Below are 18,544 nucleotides of genomic sequence, written 5' to 3' on the forward strand. Positions count from 1 at the left end.
AAAGGTCAGCAAGTTTGCCACTTTTCTGTCATGGTTGACATTTCATAATTACTGGTTATTGGTCTGGAACTGAGCCTCTTTATCCCCATCTCCATCACATGTTGGGATCCATATCTGAACCACAGTTGGTTTTGATTTTGCAACACCAGAAACCAATGGATAAACGTGTGCAAACCAAAACCAGCCTCCAGTTTTGCCCAGTTCTAATCCTGCCTCCCTTAATGCATTCAGCATGATGCCACTTATCCCAACCGCATTGGCTATCAGTGTGCCAGTCACAGGCGGTGTATCTCCACAGCATTCCTGAATGGTTTAGCATTGGGCAATGGACATAATTTAACTGGCTTGAGTCATGATGTTGCCCTTTCTGCAGGCACCCACGCACATCTGTTCGGTATGACGGGGCTAGAGGACACATTTAATTATACCTGTAATTGCAAACACCCAGCAAGTTATAATTACATTCAGAAAATGCATACCAAGGTAGAACTGGCATCCAGATAAGAGATTGATGATTGGCTGTGCAAAGCACTGCTAGTGTATTTAAAGGAAGCACTGAAATTGTCTACCAGCAGATGTATATGTGGTAAAGCAGGTGCTTCAGCACCCACGTTTTACTGCTCAACTCAGCAAGGACTCTGTATTATTAGAGTGGGGAACCTGGAAATCAAGAGACCTGAGTTCACTGCTTTAGACTTGTGTGGCCTAGGGCAAGTCATTTGCCCTCTCTCTGACTCAGTTTTCCCTTTGTAAAAGGGGATCAATAACATACTCGCCTTTGCAAAGTGCTTTTGCATTTGAGGGATGAATTCAATCCATACAGCTCCAACTCTCCCAAGTGACCTACTGGATAACAACAGTGACCGTATATGGAGGCCTTTAAGGGTTAGATGTTTAAAGTTTGACTTCCCCCCAGCCTTTTTCTTTGTCCTTAATCTGCATCTGCAATGAATTGCTGTTGCATTTCTGCACCTGCAGTTTTTTCTGAGTGCAGCTCATGTTGCTTTGATGTCTAAATAGGGCTTGTACTAGTGCATCAGGTGGTCAAACATCAAAGTGGCATGAACTATGCTTGCAAACAGTTGCAATCAGAAAGCTGCAAGCATACAGAGAATCTGGCTTGAAAATCAGATGCTTATAGTATTCTGTATAACGTCAGATCTGAGGGGAGCCCCCATCAGGAAATGTGTTCCGTTAGTTCCCTGACGTCTGTGGAAAATTTATTTTCCTCTTCCATGTTGGCTTGTATTAGATTTCAGTTTGTTGCATCTCACATTGTTCTAACATATTCTGGTCTGTGTTGAGTCTCTGTTCACTTCCACTGCTTGCAGAGAGTGCACATGTTTCCAAGTGATTTCTGTCACCAGCTTTACATTTGTGCAACATGTACAATTGCCTAGGATGTCCCTGAATCCCCTGTTGTTAAGCAGCACACTGACTGCTTTATAAGCAGACCAATGCTCCCTGGGCAAAGTTAGGCCGGGTCTACACTATACTATAACTAAGTCACTCCGGGGTGTGAAAAATCCATGTCCTTGAGCGATGGAGTTATGCCGACCTACCCCCGTGTAGACAGTGCTATGTCAATGGGGGAGCTTCGCCTGTCCACAGAGCTACTGCTTCTTAGGGAGGTGGATTATCTATGCCGACAGGAGAAGCTCTTCCATACTTTTCTGAAGAGTCTTAAAAGTTGCACCAGGATTGACTTTTCAGCCCAATGCTCTGTGGCAACTTGGATAATGAGGATTTATACTCATAATTTAAGACCTCCAAATACAAGAGTCGACATCAGCTCTGCTCCCCACAAACCTTCCTCTAGGGTTGCTCTGTCTATATCCATAACCCTCCTATGGTTGAGCCTCCCCCTGAGAGTGAAATGAGAATCTCCAGCTTCCCGTTCTTTAACCATAGTAGCTGCCAATGTACACTTCGTAGCCAGAAGGCTTGGAACATCTTCTGGAACGCAAATTAGGGCAAGAGTTTATTATTACAGTTATTTTTTTAAAATATGTGTAAACCACTACAGAAATATGGCACTGACATTTTCCCTGAGAATACAAACATGAGGAGCAGTGGTAAGAGTGACAGGGGGATGAGGGGGGTAAGTGTTATCGACTGGTCACATGGGCTTGCGTTTCCATGCTGGACTGTTTCATTATCTACCATTTTGATGACTGATTGATTAATTTTTTCTTATTACTTCCCTCAGTATTTCTGGCTCCTCGTCCTCTCACGAGGTTTGGTTGGCATCGGTGAAGCCAGTTATTCCACCATCGCTCCCACCATCATAGGAGACCTTTTCACCAAAAACACCAGAACCTTCATGCTGTCTGTCTTCTACTTTGCAATCCCTCTTGGCAGGTAACCAGTTTGCTGCAGTTCTCTTCAATTACCAAACCTCTGAAGCGGCTGACAAGAAAAGACACATTTTCATAGATTTGAATTGTTTGGTAAGGAAAAAGTTTGCAGGTTGATGGCTAGCATAGGGGCTGCTTAGAAGCAATAGGTTCTGGTACCTGTTTTGCCATTGATCCATGTGCAAGTTTGTTTAAGACCCTTGCATGGAATAAATATGAGGTATTACTAATTAACAGAGCTGGATGAAAACAGAAAATAACTATTTAGCATATACATTTTTGGAATAACCGCAATATTACTCGTATAACTCTTGAAAATATTATACCAGTTTTCTTAGTTGTTGTTTTTATTCATTTGAGATACGGGCCTTTTTGAGTCAAGTTGTTCCAAGTTACCATATACTCTAGAAGAGTCATTAGGTTAAGGTGCTAAGGGCTAAATTTTCAAACCTGTGAAAGTATAATTGCTGGCACATCTACCTAACGCGTGTGAATGTTGGAAAGTGCAGGTCAGATCCATAATGTAGCTCTTGAAATTTTGGCCTTTCCAAAGCATTCTTTAGCTTACACTCAAACTCTGACTGACTTGAATCTGCCAAATTTGGCAGACGGTCTAGAGGACCCAGTGGTTAAAACCACAGTAGCCAGTCTGTATTAGTACTCCCACCACTGCAGCGACAACTGTGGGAAATGACTTTTAAAAGTCTAATGTAGACAAGGCTGAGGAGAGCTGCTGTAATGAGCATTCACGCTTCAACTTACAGGAGAGGAGTCAAGGACCATACAGCCCATAGTCTCCTGATGAATGTAACAGCCAGACTCAATCTTTGAGTAATTATTTCCCCTAGCACTTTCTTTCAGTTGAGTTCCCTTATCAGCCCAACGCAGTACCTGATTGTTAGGACTAGAGAGATCCTGTATTTCTTACAACGGTTGACCCTGCATTGTGAGATTGTAGACAGGGTGGGCTCAGACAATGTGGATCCAGATTCCCAGAAGCAGATGACTTCCTCTGAAGAAGTGGCACAGTGAGTTCATTTCCAGAAAGGGAAAACCTGGAGAGCAGTTAACTGCACCATTGCAGTGAAAAACATCTGGATTAGGATGGTGATACGCCAGCTAGAATTTGTGGCAGTAACCTTAAAACAAAGATTGAAACATTCTTTTGCTCTTCAGGAAGAAGAAATGGCTGGTCCTTAACAGATGGAAATAACTTTTTCCTAAACAGCCCTAGGAAACTGAACACTTGTATGTAGAGAATTGAGCTGAGCAGTGGTTGGCAACAAATTAATTCCTTCCAAAGACAAACATGCTTGATAATGGCAAATGGCTAGAAGTGGGCTCCCGTTGCTCACTCTGGCTCTGGACCTGATTTTTTCCAAAGTCTCTAATGGAGTTTGGATCCGTGGTTTGGTTTTGGAGCCATATCTGTGAATGGCTCAGCACCAGAATGGTATTGATGGTACCTCGGGTGCCTGCATGACTTAGAGGGCTGTTTGGCAACAGCCAGCCACCCTGGAACAGCTCTGGCAGCTTTTACCCAAGGCAGCCTCTGCGCTGAATGCTGGCATTTTTGGAAGATTGATTTCGTGCTGTTCATTTCAGTTCTAGGGAAGCATCATTGCAGGTCACCAGCCCGACCACTCAGCTAGATCTACCTTTTATTACCTGATCATAATTCTGTGATACATAGCTGAAAAGTCTGCTGGCTTCTCTAACCTGCTGACACGTTTATGATATTTGCCCGTCAGCCCTATGTGCTTGTTCTTCTAAGATTTTTGGTATGAACTTATAAAAAACAGTGTCTTGATGCATATTCAGGAACAACTGCTGTTAACTTAAGAGATGGCATTTAAATGGTTTGGTGCAGTATAAACTTGATGGCACTTGTTATTAATTCTAGGTCTGGGCCCAAAAACACAGGTGCTCAGCTTGCTGCAGTGATTGGTGTGATGTAGGAATCTGAATGGGACAGTCTTTGGATCCTGGGACTTTGTTTCAACCCCTTATAGGGCAAAGGGCTTGCAGTAAAGTTCAGATCAGTAGCTAAATTTTCACCAAACCAGAGGCTATTTGGACCCATCATGCTGTTAGAAGTTACACATTCTCCACTTTTAGTGATGCTAACTCTTGTTTCTGCAGGAAAAGGGAACTTGCAGATAGGGCAGCTGACCATGACTGTTCTGTCTGCATTTCACAGTCTTTGAGAACAGCTGCACCTATAGCACTTGATTAAAACTGGCTCCCTTCTTTGTACTTTTTGCAGTGGTTTGGGATACATCACTGGATCAAGTGTGAAGCAAGTAGCAGGAGACTGGCATTGGGCGTTGCGGGTAAGCACCTGTCTCATATTCAATAAGTCTGTTAAAATATCCTTGGTGAACTCCCCCACAGAAACATTAGAACTGGCCAGAAAACAGGGTGTAACTTTCATGAAAACTTTGTGAAAATTCCCAGCTCTTCAGCTGGGCAAAAATTTAGAAATATGAAATTTTGTTGTCATGTTTCATCAACATTTTGCCAACAAATTGACAGAATTTTTGCAGTTTTGCAAGTGGGTGAAATTTCCATCCTTTTTCCCCAGCAAAATGGAAAATTTCCAACATACTCCAATAAGCTGGCACATGTCATTGTCACAGTCTTTATCCCATTTCAAAAGAAGATGGTGCTACCTCATCATGTTTTATTCTGCCTTACATAATCCAGGGGCTGCACCATCTTCTGACGGAACAGTATTTAACAGGTTGAGGTTAAGGGCAGAAGAGGACTTCTAGGCAGGGCAGGATAAAAAAACTGGAGCACTGGAAAGATACGTGTACAGATAATAAGCACGTAGCAGACAAAACGTATGCAGCTCCTGGACAAAAATGGAAAGGTATTTATTGTTGGTTCTTTGTGCTTGTTTCCCTGCCTGAGCGTAGCAGATTTCCAATCACTTCATTATCAGTCAACAGTGGTTTCTTGATAGGCTGGGGAATAGGAGGAACCTTAAATCAACTTGGTTGCCTTTCAATCCCCTGCTATCAAGAAATTCCTGCTTTGAGGAAAAAACACTTTGTTCCAGCTTCCGCTTGTTTTTCTGCCCAGAGACACTCAGTTTCCTTCTATTTTAACCTCTAGGGACCTTGATAAATGTGTTGAAAAGATAATAAACTACACACACAAACACATACACACACAGTGATGTCTTGAAATTGCTGGCAGGAAGTGGCCCAGCAAACCTGCTTTCTGGCCTTTGACAGTCTGGCCAGCACGGGGTTGAGTGAGATGCTCTCTCAGGGCTGGCAGTCCTGAAGGCAATTAATTGCATGAAGCTCGTGCCAATGTAGTTTATAACAGCAGGTGCTGAAATACATGGATTCCCTACCTCAAACAAATGGCATTTTTTGGTGGCTGGAAGTGAGAAGTGAAGCCAGTAAAGTCACCAGGAATAGTCCATCAGTAGCCGGCTGAGTGGGGAGCAGATTTCAACCAGGAACCTAGAATGAAAAGAATTAAGTTTAATGCTATGATGTTTCAGACTAGAAAACTGGCCACTTTACCTAATGGCAGGAATGCTTTAAGGATGAAGCTGACTTCTGAGCAGAGGAGCAGCGCTACGCGGAAGCCCCTCATTCAACACATTGTGTTTAAATGAGTCTGATGTGTTACATAGGCATCATGCTGGCCTAGTGCATTGAGATGAAAGGCCCCCTAAGGCCGTAGTTGTCAACCTTTTGGGGCTCAGAACCCAGTTGTAAACCTTGATGACGTGACCCACAATACAGCTTTAGTGCCAAATACATCTGGCTTAGGAAATATATTTCGTACCTGTGAGATATAGTATACACATGAACATAATAAATGCTAAAAAAGTACACTTATGCATGCTATAGTGGCGGCTCCTGTCCTGCTGGGCTGGCTGGGCACAGCTCCTCGCTCCAGGTATTGCAACCTCTGGGGTCACAGTGCTGCTCAGATTTGTGTGAGTGGTGTTGTGACCTGGTGCATGGTATCAAAGCATCACTCACTCAAATTTGGCCCAGCCAGCCCCTATCATTGTGAGAGAGGAGTGGCTGGACCAAACCTGACTGGCACTACAACCCTGTGGACTCGGTCACAAGGCCCAGAGTAGGGCACTGAGCCCAGTCAGCCCTGAGGGACCAGAGCTGCAGGAGCCGCCAGTGTGTGGGGTGATTGTGAGATGGGCTTTGTCTGCAGCCCTCCCGCAGGCCTCCCATGTGACTCCTTGTCACATTCTGGAGACCTAATTTTGGGTTGTGACCCATAGGCTGAGCAAGCTTGCTCTGAAGGGCTAACAGTATCATTTGGTGCAGGGAGTTACCATTAGCTCCCTTCTCTTCAAGTGAAATTTCCACCTTTGTTTCTGGCAAGAGTCTTTCTGGGCTCCTGTGCTTGTAGATCCCAGGCTTCCTGTGCGTCAATCTCTCCATCATGTTCTATGCAAACATCACAACAAATTGCCAGTGATAACTTGACTGTACAAAACATATGGAAACTGTCAGGAGATGTTGGTCTGTCTTTTGGTCTTGTCTACATGGGGACACTTATGAAAGTTAATCCGAATTTACTAAAGGTATGAATTTAAAAGGCATTAGTCAAATGTCAGTAACTCACAAGTTAATTAAACTAAATCGAATTAAGATCACTTGAATTCTGAATAGGAGAGGAGTTTCATGTGGTTTAATTAATCCACTTTAAATTCACATCTTAAATTAATTCAGATTAATTTTCTTGAGCATCCTCATATAGACAAGCCCTAAATCTAGTAGTGTAGTGAGTGTAATTGCTTATTTCCTAGGTGTGTTGCTTTACTGTGTCACCTCTCGTGATCTCACCAGATCTCCTAACCGAGGCAGGGTCATGCTAGTCATACTTGGATGAGAGATGCTGAAGAAGAACCAGAGTGTTTGTAGCGGTGCTTCGTTGGTTGCGGTCTTCCCTCTGGTTCAGTAGTAATTCCAGTGCCCCAGTAGAGTGCTAGAGGATGCTATGTTGCTGGAGGAGCTGGTCTTTCAGTGTGCTCTTCTGTTTTCCTCCCTCTCTAGCTGGAATGCTCTATGCAGGGAGCATTCAGGAACTAGCTGAAGATGGAAAGCCAGAGGTGGGCAAGGGGTATGTGCATGCACTTGCATGTGCAGTAGGGGAAAGGTCAGAAAGTGACTCACTCCCAACATCCAGAAAACCTTTCATTTTCCTGGCATACCACCCCAGACACACTTCAAATACTTCTAGAAATTAGCCTGGTCCCTAGCCCACCTGGGAGTAAACTGGCTTCCTAATGGTTAAATGTCACAGAAGATGAGCTGGGTACATGAGTAACGCAGAATGTGAACATCTTAATCACGAGCATCCGCAAAGCTGAGCTACGAGAGTAAGTAAGAGTCTCGACAGTGACAGAGAAAGGAAGGAGAGGAGCAGATGTGGCAGTGGGAGCATACAGATTCAGACCAGATGTAAAGAATCTGGTCACTGAAATGAAACTAATGCAATCTGTTTCTTTTTGACTAGCCGTGGTAACCACTGGCAACTTTCTGTGCTGATTTCCAGGTCCTCTCTTTCAGGTATCTCCACTCCTAGGCATGATAACAGGGACACTCATCTTGATATTTGTACCTGTTGCTAAGAGAGGCAATGTGGAACAGCTGGGGGGACAGCTGAAGGCTCGGACCTCATGGCTAAGAGACATGAAGGCACTGCTCAGAAAGTAAGAGAGCTATGCTAAAATGCGCTTGGCCTTTAACTCTCTGCCTGGGAGTCAGATAGCATTTGCCATTCTACTGCTGTATGATTTGCAAGTGGCAGCACTCGAGGAGCGGCAGAAAGCATGATCCCTGGGCCTGAGAAAGGAAACCACAGTTGTGTTTTCACAAGGGATGATCCCCAGTTGGAATCCAAATTTGGATCTACCCTTTCCAAGGTTCAGATTGGAGGGTTTTCTAAGGTCCATATCTGGTTCTCGCTTCAGGGAAGCTCAAGTGTGGACGTGGAAACATATGAAAGAGCAAATGGTGTTACTGGCTTTCAGCCCTTTTTTCTGTCTTGAAGGGCACCAGGAAAGGAGACCCCTTCCTGGGGGAGGGGGAATTAAATGTTAGTGAATTTTGAGGAGCAAATATACAAATTGATGCACTTGCTTGCAGGCCCGCACATGCTTGCAGATATACACGTGCTTACACAGTTCCACATGGCTATGCACCCACACTTTCACAGTGTCAGTCATTCTGCTGCACTTGCTGTCAGGATGTTTCTGGGATTACATCCGAGCACATCTCCATTTACCCGCAGATTGCCCTGGGAGTTCCCAAGTGGAAACTGTTCCTTCTGACGGTACTGACTAGTGCATTTTCCTAGTGTTGTCAGCAAGAATGAGGGTGTTAGGACCCGTGGTTGTGGTTCATTCGCAGGTGTCTCCATGGGGCTTCTCCTCGTATCATTTGAAAGCCTGGTAATCCAAACGGTAATGATGCTACTCTCCCAATGAGACAGGGTCACTCAGATGAGGAGAAGAGTATCTGGAGTAGGCAAGTAGGCAGAACGAGAGGGAGGGCATCCTGATGATTGAGTGCTGACTATATTACTTATTGGTCACATGGCACTTTGCAGATGTGAAGTGCTGTCCAGGAGGTGAGACGTATTGTTAGTGTCACAACACAGTGTGCTAGAAATGTACTCTGGGCCTGATTTTCCATTACCTTGCACCATCACTGCACCTGTGGAAAGTGAGTGCGAAAAAGTACCGCACTGAAGCCCGGTAGAATTTTACCCCTGCTTTGCACCGATGTAATGACTGAACAAGGTGCAAGTGAGGGAGACCTAGGCCCTATACACTGTGAGTGATGCTTTAAACTCAGTTACAAACCTATGTAACAGACTAAAACCACAGTGGCGATTGCTACAAAATGTCGAGGTAGATCCCACAGAAAGTACTGTAATTATATCATCAGAACCTATTTGAGCAGCTGGTGATTTTGATCATAGCTCTAGGGACACTCTGGTTTATGGGGTTGGGGCTGAGCTGATGCCGTTTTCTGTTTTGCTGCCTCCCATGGCTCTTATTTCTTTGGGGTTTCCCTAAAGCTGATCTGGAGCTCAAATTTCCCCATGGATTTTTCTCTCTTGCATCTTCACAGCCGCAGCTATGTGTTCTCGTCGCTGGCCACCTCCGCCGTCTCCTTTGCCACAGGGGCGCTGGGTATGTGGATCCCCCTCTACCTTCACAGGGCACAAGTTGTGCAGAAGACTGTCGAGACCTGCAGTTCAGAGCCCTGCGGCACCAAGGACAGGTAAGGCTCATCCTGTGCTATTGTGAAGAGGGGCTGTCCTACCGCAGATGACATTCAGATTTACAGAGCCTGGGCTTAAGAGAATGAAATCCATTTACTAGGATCCTTATAACTTCCTGTGGCCCTTTGTAACAACGATAGGAAGCACTGGGGTTTAAATCCAGAATTTGTTCTTCGCTGCTGCAGCTGATCCTTTCCTCACTACTGGATGTGAACTTGTAGTGAAGCCAGAATACTGGGCAGGTGAGATCAGGGAAGAAAGATGACTTTGTAGCTTAGGCACAGGAGTGAGACCCAAGAGAGATCAGTTCTACTCTGTCATGGCCACTAATTCCCAGCACGATGTTACCTGGAGATGGGGCTTCTCTATGCCTGAAGTTCAACATTTGTAACGTGGATGTACCACGTCTGCAGCGGGCTAAGCCGTTCGTTTGATTTGTGTGGATCTGGTGCTTGGAGATCTTTCCGTGGAATGCTGCACACTGTGATGTCGTAAGTAGGAGCTTAGGATCCCACTGTAGGATCCAGCAGGAGATGGTTGCCATGGTGAGAGAGGAGGATCTCCTCACGGCTCACATTTCTTCAGCAATAGCAGGGATTGGGCTGGCGTGGTGGCCAAAGTTCAGGACTCAGTTTGGCTCCTGGAGGAAGAGCAGCCAGCAAGGGAGTGCCATTGTGGCCATATCCTCAGCCCCTGGGGTTGGTGCACCACTCTGCTGCCTGGGGCACCATGTGCTGTAAACAGGCTGCCAAAGGAGGAACTTTGACTAGATGAAGGGCTTTGGGGGTCCTTTATGAGTTGAAAAGAGATCCCAGACTTGCAGGGAAAGTATCAAAAACTGGTTTTGCCTGTTACTGTTTTCTTATAAAGGCTCTGGGTTTGAACTTGCCCCAGGGTGAAAGTTTTTCTCTTTATATGTTACTATAGTGCTGACCCTAAGGCAATAAAGAAATAAGGTCTGAGGGTATCAGAGTGAATATACTTCCCTGCCATGCTGAAGTAGCTTAATACTGGAGAGCAGTATTAATAATTACCTTTCATCCTGAAGATATCCCTAAGCACTTGATGGCGTGTATATGCTGGTATCACTCACGTGCTACAAACATGCAGCTGCTTCTGAAGTAGATAGCAACAGTAGGACTACATTATAGCACACTATTTGGGAAGAATAAAGTAACAGAAGTGCAGAACTGGAAGTCCTAGTTATCTAGTCTGGTCCCTTTCACTGAGGCAGGACTAAATATTATCGAGACCATCCCTGACAAGTGTTTGTCTAACCTGTTCTTTAAAAAAACAGTGAAGAACTGCCAAGTTGCAGGGGGAACTTGGGTATTAAGAAGACAGTTACCAGAGTTGGAAATGGGCCATCACACCAGAGTTAATGTGAGAGTTGATTGGGAAATCATTATTTTTTCCCCCATACAGAACATTGTGACAAAAATAAAAAAAATAATTTTTCCAAATCTCTTGACTTTCTCAAGTTTTTTGGGAAATAAAAACCTGAAGATCTTTCAGCAACTGAAAGTTTTAAATTAAAATGTGAAAACTAGTTCAGTTTTTCAACAAAAAACAGAATTTTGAATGAAAATGCAATATTTTTCACATATGTTGCAATTTTAATTTTTAAAAAGGTGGAAAATTATTGATCAGCTCTAGTTAATACCCTTAACATGTGCCATGAAATCTCTAACAGCCTGAGGTGCCTCTTTCACTAATCTTACTTAAGGATTGCCCCACCTGGTCCTCGTTGTCCTGTGGTCCTTTAAGAGCCAGTACTTTGTTGCTACTTTTGATGCATATCCACCATGGCAGTAGGGGGGAGAGCATGAGAGCTGTGATGACAGGGGAAGAAAAGTAAGGTTTGGGTCCTACTGGTTTTGCTAATGTATCACAGAAGGCTCTCGCTCCATTCTGTGTTGCTTCGCGTTGCACCTGGGTCTCTTCTTTCAGCACCATTGATGGAACGTTGCTTTGTGTTGTATCCGGTTACATTTTGCATGAAAGGTGCTCAGAAGGTGATGAAAGCATTGCTATGGCTAGGTTAAAATTGTAGAAAAGCATCCTGTTGCCAGCTTTTTGACTTTGTACTGGCTATAGGAAACAAAGCTTAGACAGGTGGATTTTCCTAATATAATATCATGTCACAAATTAACTGCCAAGAGTGGTTAATCCAGCAGACTCAGGCCATCCTGCAAAAATGTCGCTAGTGGAGAAAGCAGCCCCAACAGCCTGCCCATCTCTTGTTCATAAAGGGAGGTTTTCTCTTCCTACAGTTTTAGCTATCTTGAAGCTCCATTGCCATTACTGCAAAGATTGTTGTATTCCAGATCATGCACGCAAGATGCAGAACACCTGGGCGATGAACAGACACGCCTTTACATTTTGACAACTAAATAGCAAATGTGTAGTGCTGCAGCAGAGGAATCGGGGTGGATGGGATTTCACAAGGACCAAAGGGAGTTAGGAACCTGACTCCTATTGAAATTCAGTGAGCTTTGCGTGCCTAACTCCCTTTATGCTCCTTAGCCCCCACCCTGCCTATTACTTGTATGACACATTCAACCCACAGTGTAGGAGGAGGAGCTGAGGGCTCCAATGGAGTAGTGGTTCCTAATCCGTCGTCAACCTGTTGCTTGCTTGTTTCTCACGCCATAATGTGGCCATGTTTGAGCTGGAAGGGGGCATTTAATATACTGTCCACTCCCTCCCTGTTCCAAGTTGAGACAGAGTTCCTTGCATGATACCACTGTAAAACTTCACTGGTCCGAGCTCCACCCACCAACCCCATAATAGGACAAGAGACAGAATAAGAAAGCGGCTTTGGCATTGGACTCTTAGGGCTATATTTTCAAAACTGGCCACTTAAGTTGCACGCAGCTCACCAGCAATGACTGCTGCCGGTTGTATACTGTACATTAGAGGGAGCTAGAAGATAACCTGTTGATAGGCAGAAGCAGTGGTAAAGATTGCAGGCTGGAATTAAGAGCAGATCCAGAAGTGCTGTGAGGCTGCTGGGCGTGCCCACTCTGCCCTCACAGAGTTCAGTGCAGAACTTTCTGTTGTAGCTTGTGTCTGAAGTAAGCTGCTCTCCTGTTCTACTCTGAACTTTGCGTCAGGCTAACGGTGTACAGGGCCCCTGCTGGCTCCCCACATGCAGACAAGACATTTTCCAAAATTCTCCCATGCAGACTTTGCAGACATGGTTTGGCAACCAGTTTTGGAACAAGCGGCCTTCTAGTTTTATTGTCACCATGACATTCCCAGTTCCTTGGTAGTCCAGGAGTTTGCCACAGGTTGCTAGCTAGACAACAAGTTACAGATTTTTCAGTGTTGCCAATACCAAGCATTCAAAAAGTGTGAGTCAAAAAATCAGGAGACTGGCTTAAAAATCACAAGAATTTGTTCAAATGATCATTTAGAGATTGTTTTATTTGTCTTATTTTTTGAGCCACTAGGGTGTAGGGTGCAGTTACGATTTTTTAAGTACAGTTATTCCATCCCTGCCAGTGTTACCCTGCCCCTGCCGATATGACTTTGAGTGTGTGAGGTCATGTTGTGCAGAGGAGGCCGTTTTGTTTCTTTATAAGTACCGGAACAACTTTCTGCTGTGTTTGGGCCTAGCCCATGTTAAAATCTCAAGCTTTTCTCTGCAACCATGTGAGCTAGAAACTTTCTCCCCGATCAAATGAATCTGGGAACTGAGGCTTGGAGAATAGCATCTAATATCACAAGACTTGCAATGAAATCGTGAGAATCGACAACACTGAGAATTTGCCCTGCTGTACTTCTGCTTAACAACCAGATGCATAAGGCAGACTTAGTCAAGTGCACTTCATATGAAATGCACCCCTGTTCAGAGAGCCAGCCAAAGGTCCCGTGCACCTCCCAAGTCCCATTTAGGCCCATTGCCCTTTGAGCTGGGGTGAATTGAACCTAATATGCCTCTTTTCTTCCAGGAAAATTGACAGTGACAAAGACTGTATTTTTTAAACCCACAAAGCCAGTTCAGATCCCATCACCCTGTATTTTCCCTATTTGTTTGTGACTATAGCTTGTCCACATGAGTGCATCAGTGAACAAATAACTCTCTCTCAATATTTTGTTTTAATAGTTTGATCTTCGGAGCAATCACATGCTTCACTGGTTTTCTGGGCGTGATCACCGGGGCTGGGGCAACCAAATGGTGCCGGTTAAAAACCCAGCGAGCTGACCCCCTGGTCTGTGCCGTCGGCATGTTAGGGTCGGCCATCTTCATCTGTCTGATCTTCGTTGCTGCCAAGAGCAGTATTGTGGGAGCCTATGTAAGTATGGTGCATTCTCTGAATCTCGTGTTTGCCCTGTCCACCAAGCTTCTTAGCAGATCGGTGTGCATCTTTCCATGCAGTGGGGCTGAGACACTGGTTTATGCGTGCTTCTCTTCTGCTTGACCTTCTTTCTTTTGCTCACTGCCATCTCAGCATCACCATGCTCTGTTTGGGGGCAAAATGGCATTGTACCGTTTTCACTTTTCCCATCAAAATCTCACCAAGAAGTGCTGTAGATTAGATACATTGATATAGCCCACGTGCAGAAATCCATCATTCTCCTCCTTTGTTCTGCTTTAGCCGGGTAAGGGCATTGCCTTAGTCCAGAATGCCAGTACCGGGAAATGGCAGTCACTTTTATTATGAAAGTTCTGTAATTATAATGTAATTAAATGTCAGTTGCACTGAGGCTATCCTTTCTGAAACCTGTAATTACCATTTAATTCATGAGACTGGATGGTTTGCTGCATGATTGAGAATAATAGACCAGATACACTGTATTATTATCTATTTTTATTACTGTTAACTCTAGGAGCCCTAGTAGTGAACCGGGGGGGGGGGGGGGGGTCATGGTGCTATGTGCTGTACAAACAGAACAAAAAGATGGTCCCTGCCCCACAGAGATTACAGTGTAAGTAAGAGACAATGGGTGGATGCGGACAGATGGGGATACAAGGAAACAATGGGGTAATGCCTAATGACGAGACTCCCAAAGGGGTAGTAAGTAAATCAGTCATGCAGTTCACTGGACATTTGAAAGAATTGGTGATAATTACACAGTGAGAAGTGTGTGATTACTAGAGATGGTTGGGAGTTTTTCAGCGACATGTTTTTCCCGTTGGCAACACTAATTGGTCAAAACCAAAACTTGGCACAGAAATGGTCTAGGATGGTAGTGAAGAGAGATGGAGATCTCAGTCTAGCCAATAACCTGCAGGGGTAGCGCACTTGCGGGGGATGTGGGAGACCCAAATTCAAGTCCCTCCTCTGAATCAGGCAGAGCAGAACTTAGAACCTAGATATTGCTCATCCTGAGTGTCTGTCTCTCCCACATCCCAGGCAAGTGCCCTAACATCTGGGGTGGGCGTGTCAAAGCTTTGAAAAGTTTTGTTTTCACTCTGATACAGAACAAAAACGAAAACTGAAATCTCAGAGTTTTTCATAAAGTGGAATTCTTGTTTTCTGGCCAATGTCTGTGATTACACAGCAATTGCAATAGCGCTATACTGTAGTAAAGTGTGACCAGGTACGCTTCAGACTGGCTCATAACCCTCCCATGCAGAATCCTTCATTTCTCTTCATTCACTCAGTGTGCAGGCTGGCCTAGGGGAGGGACTCCTATCACAGTCCAGTCCCAGGTCTGGATCTTGCTTTTAACACAGGAGAATGGAAATCCTGGGCAGTGAAACAGATCCCAGTTACATTAAATCCTAAAGCCCTTGTGTTTTTCTGCAGGACAGAGAAGCTAGGTGGTTTTCTTTAGGCCTGAGCAGGAAGGTGGGAGTAGGGTAACATCAGAAAGTCAAAACCGTTGCTTTCCCTGGCCAGAACGCAATCAATCCAGGGATGTAGGGTTTGATTTTAAATGAAACAAACAAAAAGTTGCACTACAATTTCCTGTCTAGGAAGATGTCCAGCACTCGATTAACTGGTATAAGCTTGACGTAAGCGCTGCCCGGAGCCTGCACCCCTGAGCCACCCCATTTCCCCCCCCATCCCAGCCTTGATCCCCCTCCCACCCTCAGAACCCCTCGGTCCCAGCCCAGAGCACCTTCCTGCATGCTCAGTCCCACTGCTGAGCCTGCACCCCCAGCCTGGAGCCCTCTCTCGCACCTTGAACTCCTCACTTCTGGCCCCACCCTGGAGCCTGCACCCCTAGCCAGAGCCCTCACCCTCTCTCGCACTCCAGTTTTGTGAGCATTCCTGGCCCACCATAGAATTTCCATACCCAGATGTGGCCCTTGAGCCAAGAAGTTTGCTCACCCCTAAGACGATCAAGATAAATTAACCCAATTCATTCCAGTGGGCATGTTGCTAAAGCTTTCATCCCCTCTCAGAGGCCCTCAGAACTCACAGGGACAGGGCAAACAATGTGCTTCAGAAGTATCCCCCATAGCCAGTTTCATCCCAAAAATGAATTGTACCCCATTTGAAGGTAATGAGGTCAAGGAGTAGGAAGGAGAAATGAGGCAGTTAGAAGTGGAATAGGTAACTAGACCTGAGAGGATACTGAAGAAGTGAATTAAAAATAAATTGAGAGCTTGAGTCTCCCGAGTTGTCACCAGGACTGAATTCAGGAGAAATGTTTCTTTTAGGTAGAGTGTCAAAAAAATGAACGGTATATGAGAGCAAAATAAGCTGCTGAGATGGCGTATTATGACACTCGTGGCTTTCCTTACCTTCTTGATTTGAGGAGTTTTGGGTCATCGCAAGCCTATCAGAATGGTGTGTACTTCTGTTGAGTTGAGCCATATCATCCTACAAACAGATGGTATCAAAGCACAAAGTTAAAAGGAAGAATGAATCCCATTTAAGGCATTTCACCTTTATTTTTCGGGTGTTCAAAACAATTACATGTACTTTTGAAATAAGTTAGTTACTCTTGTTGGTTCTCGGCAAGAGGCCAAGGACTGAATTAGCTATAGAGACTAAAGCCCCAGTTCTACCTAGCATGTGCCATGTGCTTTGTTGAATGGGGCTAGGCCCAAGCATGTACTTAAAGCTAAGCATCACTTAGTGCTTTGGTGAATTGGGGCCTAAACTATTACAACTGGTTCCTAGATGTATGTTCATTGCAGAGGAGGGAGGGAGACCTCATGTTATCCTGAGGGAATCTTGCACTGATACACCTGTTCTGTGGTTAGAGAAATTCATTCCCACTTTGCTATATGACCTTTAATACTTAACCTAATTGCTAGTGAAGCAACTGACTTGTGTCCCCCAGGGAGTTCTGTTTAACACAAACGTTGTTCCTTTTCTGGTCGGTCTATGTGACTTCATGTTTTGAAACCAGGAATCCACCGTGATATACACTCATATTGATGTCTCATGTTAATCTGTCACTGAAAGTGTCAACCTTTTGCCTAACTGTTCTCTAGATTGTAAACAATGTTTGCGAAAGGAGACCTGGTCCAAGCCCTCAGTTCAGATAAAAATCTGTATATTGGTAATGTGTTCGGTTCTGAACATTAACCAGGGACTTATTGTAGGTAGAAGCATTGGAATTAGTTTGAAATAAACAAATCATATAGGAAAGTCTGTGGCAGATGATTTCCCCCCCCTTTGAGTTTTATGTGACTAAACTTTGTCCTTTGTCTGTGTTTTGTTATGACAGATTTGCATTTTTATCGGAGAAACTCTTCTGTTTTCAAACTGGGCAATCACAGCTGACATACTAATGGTGAGTCTATGCTGTCAAACCATCTTTCCTTCAGGGGACGGGGGTGTGTGTGTGTCAAAACAGCTTTTCAGATTGTAAAGGACAGCCTGGGGTGTTCACAAGTCCCTTTAAAAGCCTAACTCCAACTCCAGACTGTGTTTTCTCTTTTGCTGCAAGGGAAAGAGCTGTATATTCTCCCTTATCTTCCTTTTGAAGGTCAGTTTGGTGAAACCTCCATAGAATTCCATTGGTGCCCTGAAATCCTAAGGAATTGTGACTGGAGCTCAGCGAGAGCTCATGAATGGGCTGCCAATTGGCCAGTTTTACCATCCAGAGTTCCCACTGGCTTTGTTTAGTAATAGGAAGTCCCTCGCTACACACACAAAGCCAGCCATCTACCTCTGTCTGACTTAGCCCCGGGAAACTAGCCATTCATCACATACACACAAGTATCACTTTGAGGTGAGGGGAGGGGAAGAGGTATGAAGACGTTTTGAACTGTGTCCACTTCTTCCACCCAAGGATCTGGAAACATATTGATCCTCGCAGTGCTTTGTGAGAGAGGTTAATAATAGGTATGTTTTACAGGTGGGGAAACAGAGGCACAGAGGGGTTACAGAACTTGCCCAGGGTCACATGGCAGGTCCGTGGCAGAGTTTTTGGACTGGAATCCAGTCCTGTGTGTTTTTCACTAGATGGTCCCACATACAGTGCAGGTCCCGATTCTTCTGTCCCTCAGAGTTTTATGGCAGTGTAACTCCATGTAAGGTTATTTCTCACTTACACAAACGTGAGTAAGTGAAGAATCAAGCCCAGTATTTCTATACATTAAGGCCCTAATTCAGCAAAGAACTTAAGCCTGAAGCTAAGCACGTGCTTAAAGGCTTTGGTGAAAACTGATGAAAGTTAAGCACGATTATTTCTTTGTCTTATGGTAGTACCTGGTAGCCCCAGCCAGGGACCAGGACTCCATTGTGCTAGGTGCTGTATGAACGCAGAACAAATTGCCTGTGTATGTCTGTCTAAGATACTTTTACAGTCCCCATTACTGTAGTACCTGAGCACCTCACAATCTATTGTATTTACCTCCCACACTCTTGTGAGGCAGGGCATTGCTGTTATCCATCCCCATTTTACAGATGGGGACCTGAGGCACAGAGAGACTAATCGACTTGCCCAGGTCATACAGGAAGCCTGTGGTAGAGCAGGGATTCAAA

At 44.7% G+C, this 18,544-nt stretch overlaps 1 protein-coding gene across 1 annotated transcript in view; it reads left to right on the forward strand.

The window, feature by feature from the left end:
- Positions 1–18,544, forward strand: part of LOC127037560 (sphingosine-1-phosphate transporter SPNS2-like) — a 155,833-nt gene that overhangs the window by 100,554 nt on the left and 36,735 nt on the right. The window contains exons 4-9 of the mRNA XM_050929461.1: positions 2,210–2,361; positions 4,624–4,690; positions 7,922–8,064; positions 9,491–9,643; positions 13,756–13,945; positions 17,283–17,348. Of these exons, the coding sequence (XP_050785418.1) occupies positions 2,210–2,361; positions 4,624–4,690; positions 7,922–8,064; positions 9,491–9,643; positions 13,756–13,945; positions 17,283–17,348 (771 nt within the window). The remainder of the gene's footprint in view (positions 1–2,209; positions 2,362–4,623; positions 4,691–7,921; positions 8,065–9,490; positions 9,644–13,755; positions 13,946–17,282; positions 17,349–18,544) is intronic.

The sequence above is a fragment of the Gopherus flavomarginatus genome, chromosome 19 (genome assembly GCF_025201925.1).
Source record: "Gopherus flavomarginatus isolate rGopFla2 chromosome 19, rGopFla2.mat.asm, whole genome shotgun sequence".
In the NCBI taxonomy this organism is placed as follows: domain Eukaryota; kingdom Metazoa; phylum Chordata; order Testudines; family Testudinidae; genus Gopherus; species Gopherus flavomarginatus.